Source organism: Trypanosoma cruzi, genomic scaffold (genome assembly GCF_000209065.1).
Source record: "Trypanosoma cruzi strain CL Brener 1047053516289 genomic scaffold, whole genome shotgun sequence".
In the NCBI taxonomy this organism is placed as follows: domain Eukaryota; phylum Euglenozoa; class Kinetoplastea; order Trypanosomatida; family Trypanosomatidae; genus Trypanosoma; species Trypanosoma cruzi.
This window is the reverse complement of record NW_001849466.1, coordinates 148,395-155,458: the sequence shown is the minus strand read 5'-3', so window position 1 is coordinate 155,458 and position 7,064 is coordinate 148,395. Positions and strand designations below refer to the sequence as shown.

Genomic DNA, 7,064 nt, shown 5'->3' with positions numbered 1-7,064 from the left:
CTTTGCGGGCGCGCGGCTTGTCGGCGAGGAGGGCAGTGGCCTGGAGCTGGACGCGGAGAACTTTGACCCCGCAATCCTCGGCACAGTGAAGAAGGCGACGATCACGAAGGACGACACCGTGCTGCTGAATGGCGGTGGGGAGAGCAGCATGGTGAAGGAGCGCGTGGAGCTGCTGCGCGGGCTGATTGACGGCGAGACAAGCGATTACAACCGCGAGAAGCTGCAGGAGCGTCTGGCGAAGCTGAGCGGTGGCGTGGCGGTGATCAAGGTGGGTGGCGGCTCGGAGGTGGAGGTGAACGAGAAGAAGGACCGCATCACGGACGCCCTGTGCTCGACCCGCGCCGCCGTGCAGGAGGGTATTGTTCCCGGTGGTGGTGTGGCGCTGCTGCGCGCGAGCAAGGCGCTGGACAGTTTGCTTGGCGACTCGTCACTCACAGCGGACCAGCGCACCGGTGTGCAGATCATCCGCAACGCCGTCCGTCTGCCCGCGCACACGATCGTGCTGAACGCTGGGAAGGAGGGCGCCGTCGTGGTGGAGAAGGTGCTGGAAAACAATGACGTCACCGTTGGCTACGATGCGCAGCGCGACCGTTACGTGAACATGTTTGAGGCAGGCATCATTGACCCCGCGCGTGTTGTCCGTGTGGCGATCACCGACGCCGTTTCCGTCGCCAGCCTGATGATGACCGCCGAGGCTGCCATTGTGGACTTGCCGAAGGAAGAAACCCCTGCGGCCGGCGGCATGGGTGGCATGGGTGGTATGGGCGGCATGGGTGACATGTACTAAGACCTTCCATGCTTCATCTGTCCACTGATCTCAACGCCGTTTTTCTCAGACACAGACAAGCTTTATTTTCCTTTTTTTTTTTTTTTATTACTATTATTACTGTTATTAATGATATCACTATTATTACTATTATGATTACCTTTTGGGTGAAACTAAGCAGAAACATTTTCACTTCGGGACGGAGGCAGCGGCGCGCGACGAACAAGCGTTCTGTTTGCTTCCTTCCTCGTCTCCATTATCTTGTGCACGGCTTTGAAATGCCTGTATTGGGAGCTGCGCGGCTCTGTGCCTGCTGCGTTTTATTTTGCTTGCTTCGGTGTTTTTATTTTTCCATGTCTTTTTGATTTTATCAGAGGTGGCTTTTTTGGTAATCTAACATACAAGTGCAACACACGATATGTTTCGCTCTGCTGCTCGTTTCGCCGGCAAGGAAATCCGGTTTGGCACGGAGGCTCGCCAGTCCATGCAGAAGGGTGTGCAGCGTGCCGTGAGCGCCGTTGCAACGACCCTTGGGCCAAAGGGGCGCAATGTGATCATTGAGCAGTCGTACGGCGCGCCAAAGATCACGAAGGACGGCGTGACCGTTGCCAAGGCGATTGAGTTCAAGGACCCGTTCGAGAACATGGGAGCACAGCTTGTGCGCCAGGTGTGCAACAAGACCAACGACCTTGCTGGCGACGGCACGACGACCTCGGCGGTGCTGGTGGCAAGCGTGTTCAGTGAAAGCCTCAGGTGCATTGCCACCGGGACGAACCCAATTGACATGAAGCGTGGCATGGACCGTGCGGTGGGCGTCATCCTGCAGAGCGTGGCGGAGCAGAGCCGCAAGGTGACGAGCACCGAGAACATTGTGCAGGTGGCCACGATCTCCGCCAACGGGGACGAGGAGCTGGGCAGGCTGATTGGTCAGGCGATGGAGAAGGTGGGCAAGGACGGAGTGATCACCACGCAGGACGGCAAGACGATGACGACGGAGCTGGAGGTGGTGGAGGGCATGAGCATTGACCGCGGCTACATCAGCCCATACTTTGTGACCGACGCGAAGGCGCAGAAGGCCGAGCTGGAGGATGCGTTTGTGCTGGTGTCGGCGAAGAAGGTGAGCAGCATCCACACGATCCTGCCGGCGCTGAATCACGTGGTGCGCACCGGACGCCCGCTTCTGATCATTGCCGACGACGTGGAGAGCGAGGCGCTGACGACGATGATCTTCAACAAGCTTCAGGGCAAGCTGAAGATCGCGTGCGTGAAGGCACCCGGCTTTGGCGACAACAAGACTGCCATGATGCAGGACATTGCCATCTTTGCGGGCGCGCGGCTTGTCGGCGAGGAGGGCAGTGGCCTGGAGCTGGACGCGGAGAACTTTGACCCCGCAATCCTCGGCACAGTGAAGAAGGCGACGATCACGAAGGACGACACCGTGCTGCTGAATGGCGGTGGGGAGAGCAGCATGGTGAAGGAGCGCGTGGAGCTGCTGCGCGGGCTGATTGACGGCGAGACAAGCGACTACAACCGCGAGAAGCTGCAGGAGCGTCTGGCGAAGCTGAGCGGTGGCGTGGCGGTGATCAAGGTGGGTGGCGGCTCGGAGGTGGAGGTGAACGAGAAGAAGGACCGCATCACGGACGCCCTGTGCTCGACCCGCGCCGCCGTGCAGGAGGGCATTGTTCCCGGTGGTGGTGTGGCGCTGCTGCGCGCGAGCAAGGCGCTGGACAGTTTGCTTGGCGACTCGTCACTCACAGCGGACCAGCGCACCGGTGTGCAGATCATCCGCAACGCCGTCCGTCTGCCCGCGCACACGATCGTGCTGAACGCTGGGAAGGAGGGCGCCGTCGTGGTGGAGAAGGTGCTGGAAAACAATGACGTCACCGTTGGCTACGATGCGCAGCGCGACCGTTACGTGAACATGTTTGAGGCGGGCATCATTGACCCCGCGCGTGTTGTCCGTGTGGCGATCACCGACGCCGTTTCCGTCGCCAGCCTGATGATGACCGCCGAGGCTGCCATTGTGGACTTGCCGAAGGAAGAGACCCCTGCGGCCGGCGGCATGGGCGGCATGGGTGGTATGGGTGACATGTACTAGGACCTTCCATGCTTCATCTGTCCACTGGTCTCAACGCCGTTTTTCTCAGACACAGACAAGCTTTATTTTCCTTTTTTTTTTTTTTACTATTATTACTATTATTACTATTATTACTATTATTAATAATATCACTATTATTACTATTATGATTACCTTTTGGGTGAAACTAAGCAGAAACATTTTCACTTCGGGACGGAGGCAGCGGCGCGCGACGACCAAGCGTTCTGTTTGCTTTCTTCCTCATCTCCATTATCTTGTGCACGGTTTTGAAATACCTGTATTGGGAGCTGCGCGGCTCTGTGCCTGCTGCGTTTTATTTTGCTTGCTTCGGTGTTTTTATTTTTCCATGTCTTTTTGATTTTATCAGAGGTGGCTTTTTTGTTAATCTAACATACAAGTGCAACACACGATATGTTTCGCTCTGCTGCTCGTTTCGCCGGCAAGGAAATCCGGTTTGGCACGGAGGCTCGCCAGTCCATGCAGAAGGGTGTGCAGCGTGCCGTGAGCGCCGTTGCAACGACCCTTGGGCCAAAGGGGCGCAATGTGATCATTGAGCAGTCGTACGGCGCGCCGAAGATCACGAAGGACGGCGTGACCGTTGCCAAGGCGATTGAGTTCAAGGACCCGTTCGAGAACATGGGAGCACAGCTTGTGCGCCAGGTGTGCAACAAGACCAACGACCTTGCTGGCGACGGCACGACGACCTCGGCGGTGCTTGTGGCAAGCGTGTTCAGTGAAAGCCTCAGGTGCATTGCCACCGGGACGAACCCAATTGACATGAAGCGTGGCATGGACCGTGCGGTGGGCGTCATCCTGCAGAGCGTGGCGGAGCAGAGCCGCAAGGTGACGAGCACCGAGAACATTGTGCAGGTGGCCACGATCTCCGCCAACGGGGACGAGGAGCTGGGCAGGCTGATTGGTCAGGCGATGGAGAAGGTGGGCAAGGACGGAGTGATCACCACGCAGGACGGCAAGACGATGACGACGGAGCTGGAGGTGGTGGAGGGCATGAGCATTGACCGCGGCTACATCAGCCCATACTTTGTGACCGACGCGAAGGCGCAGAAGGCCGAGCTGGAGGATGCGTTTGTGCTGGTGTCGGCGAAGAAGGTGAGCAGCATCCACACGATCCTGCCGGCGCTGAACACGTGGTGCGCACCGGCGCCCGCTTCTGATCATTGCCGACGACGTGGAGAGCGAGGCGCTGACGACGATGATCTTCAACAAGCTTCAGGGCAAGCTGAAGATGCGTGCGTAAGGCACCCGGCTTTGGCGACAACAAGACGCCATGATGCAGGACATTGCCATCTTTGCGGGCGCGCGGCTTGTCGGCGAGGAGGGCAGTGGCTGGAGCTGGACGCGGAGAACTTTGACCCCGCAATCCTCGGCACAGTGAAGAAGGCGACGATCACGAAGGACGACACTGTGCTGCTGAATGGCGGTGGGGAGAGCAGCATGGTGAAGGAGCGCGTGGAGCTGCTGCGCGGGCTGATTGACGGCGAGACAAGCGATTACAACCGCGAGAAGCTGCAGGAGCGTCTGGCGAAGCTGAGCGGTGGCGTGGCGGTGATCAAGGTGGGTGGCGGCTCGGAGGTGGAGGTGAACGAGAAGAAGGACCGCATCACGGACGCCCTGTGCTCGACCCGCGCCGCCGTGCAGGAGGGTATTGTTCCCGGTGGTGGTGTGGCGCTGCTGCGCGCGAGCAAGGCGCTGGACAGTTTGCTTGGCGACTCGTCACTCACAGCGGACCAGCGCACCGGTGTGCAGATCATCCGCAACGCCGTCCGTCTGCCCGCGCACACGATCGTGCTGAACGCTGGGAAGGAGGGCGCCGTCGTGGTGGAGAAGGTGCTGGAAAACAATGACGTCACCGTTGGCTACGATGCGCAGCGCGACCGTTACGTGAACATGTTTGAGGCAGGCATCATTGACCCCGCGCGTGTTGTCCGTGTGGCGATCACCGACGCCGTTTCCGTCGCCAGCCTGATGATGACCGCCGAGGCTGCCATTGTGGACTTGCCGAAGGAAGAAACCCCTGCGGCCGGCGGCATGGGTGGCATGGGTGGTATGGGCGGCATGGGTGACATGTACTAAGACCTTCCATGCTTCATCTGTCCACTGATCTCAACGCCGTTTTTCTCAGACACAGACAAGCTTTATTTTCCTTTTTTTTTTTTTTTATTACTATTATTACTGTTATTAATGATATCACTATTATTACTATTATGATTACCTTTTGGGTGAAACTAAGCAGAAACATTTTCACTTCGGGACGGAGGCAGCGGCGCGCGACGAACAAGCGTTCTGTTTGCTTCCTTCCTCGTCTCCATTATCTTGTGCACGGCTTTGAAATGCCTGTATTGGGAGCTGCGCGGCTCTGTGCCTGCTGCGTTTTATTTTGCTTGCTTCGGTGTTTTTATTTTTCCATGTCTTTTTGATTTTATCAGAGGTGGCTTTTTTGGTAATCTAACATACAAGTGCAACACACGATATGTTTCGCTCTGCTGCTCGTTTTGCCGGCAAGGAAATCCGGTTTGGCACGGAGGCTCGCCAGTCCATGCAGAAGGGTGTGCAGCGTGCCGTGAGCGCCGTTGCAACGACCCTTGGGCCAAAGGGGCGCAATGTGATCATTGAGCAGTCGTACGGCGCGCCAAAGATCACGAAGGACGGCGTGACCGTTGCCAAGGCGATTGAGTTCAAGGACCCGTTCGAGAACATGGGAGCACAGCTTGTGCGCCAGGTGTGCAACAAGACCAACGACCTTGCTGGCGACGGCACGACGACCTCGGCGGTGCTGGTGGCAAGCGTGTTCAGTGAAAGCCTCAGGTGCATTGCCACCGGGACGAACCCAATTGACATGAAGCGTGGCATGGACCGTGCGGTGGGCGTCATCCTGCAGAGCGTGGCGGAGCAGAGCCGCAAGGTGACGAGCACCGAGAACATTGTGCAGGTGGCCACGATCTCCGCCAACGGGGACGAGGAGCTGGGCAGGCTGATTGGTCAGGCGATGGAGAAGGTGGGCAAGGACGGAGTGATCACCACGCAGGACGGCAAGACGATGACGACGGAGCTGGAGGTGGTGGAGGGCATGAGCATTGACCGCGGCTACATCAGCCCATACTTTGTGACCGACGCGAAGGCGCAGAAGGCCGAGCTGGAGGATGCGTTTGTGCTGGTGTCGGCGAAGAAGGTGAGCAGCATCCACACGATCCTGCCGGCGCTGAACACGTGGTGCGCACCGGCGCCCGCTTCTGATCATTGCCGACGACGTGGAGAGCGAGGCGCTGACGACGATGATCTTCAACAAGCTTCAGGGCAAGCTGAAGATGCGTGCGTAAAGGCACCCGGCTTTGGCGACAACAAGACGCCATGATGCAGGACATTGCCATCTTTGCGGGCGCGCGGCTTGTCGGCGAGGAGGGCAGTGGCCTGGAGCTGGACGCGGAGAACTTTGACCCCGCAATCCTCGGCACAGTGAAGAAGGCGACGATCACGAAGGACGACACCGTGCTGCTGAATGGCGGTGGGGAGAGCAGCATGGTGAAGGAGCGCGTGGAGCTGCTGCGCGGGCTGATTGACGGCGAGACAAGCGACTACAACCGCGAGAAGCTGCAGGAGCGTCTGGCGAAGCTGAGCGGTGGCGTGGCGGTGATCAAGGTGGGTGGCGGCTCGGAGGTGGAGGTGAACGAGAAGAAGGACCGCATCACGGACGCCCTGTGCTCGACCCGCGCCGCCGTGCAGGAGGGCATTGTTCCCGGTGGTGGTGTGGCGCTGCTGCGCGCGAGCAAGGCGCTGGACAGTTTGCTTGGCGACTCGTCACTCACAGCGGACCAGCGCACCGGTGTGCAGATCATCCGCAACGCCGTCCGTCTGCCCGCGCACACGATCGTGCTGAACGCTGGGAAGGAGGGCGCCGTCGTGGTGGAGAAGGTGCTGGAAAACAATGACGTCACCGTTGGCTACGATGCGCAGCGCGACCGTTACGTGAACATGTTTGAGGCGGGCATCATTGACCCCGCGCGTGTTGTCCGTGTGGCGATCACCGACGCCGTTTCCGTCGCCAGCCTGATGATGACCGCCGAGGCTGCCATTGTGGACTTGCCGAAGGAAGAGACCCCTGCGGCCGGCGGCATGGGCGGCATGGGTGGTATGGGTGGTATGGGTGACATGTACTAGGACCTTCCATGCTTCATCTGTCCA

At 58.9% G+C, this 7,064-nt stretch overlaps 3 protein-coding genes and 1 pseudogene across 3 annotated transcripts, besides 5 other annotated features; all 4 read left to right on the top strand.

The window, feature by feature from the left end:
- On the top strand, positions 1–787 carry Tc00.1047053507641.300 (chaperonin HSP60, mitochondrial precursor; the record flags this gene model as incomplete). The annotated part of the gene is made up of 1 exon (XM_814417.1): positions 1–787. A coding segment is annotated over one exon (787 nt), but the record flags the coding sequence as incomplete, so codon positions are not given.
- Positions 1–6,828: a sequence feature (areas not merged during assembly with more than two copies in the genome that could not be assigned to a particular haplotype).
- Positions 860–925: a microsatellite.
- On the top strand, positions 1,185–2,864 carry Tc00.1047053507641.290 (chaperonin HSP60, mitochondrial precursor; the record flags this gene model as incomplete). The annotated part of the gene is made up of 1 exon (XM_814415.1): positions 1,185–2,864. The coding sequence occupies one exon, from the start codon at positions 1,185–1,187 to the stop codon at positions 2,862–2,864; it is 1,680 nt and encodes a 559-aa protein (XP_819508.1).
- Positions 2,927–3,016: a microsatellite.
- Tc00.1047053507641.280 (chaperonin HSP60, mitochondrial precursor) lies at positions 3,276–4,958 on the top strand (the record flags this gene model as incomplete). The annotated part of the gene is made up of 1 exon (XM_814413.1): positions 3,276–4,958. The coding sequence occupies one exon, from the start codon at positions 3,276–3,278 to the stop codon at positions 4,956–4,958; it is 1,683 nt and encodes a 560-aa protein (XP_819506.1).
- Positions 5,031–5,096: a microsatellite.
- On the top strand, positions 5,356–7,040 carry Tc00.1047053507641.260 (annotated as a pseudogene).
- Positions 6,829–7,064: part of a sequence feature (haploid, Esmeraldo-like haplotype) that runs on past the window's edge.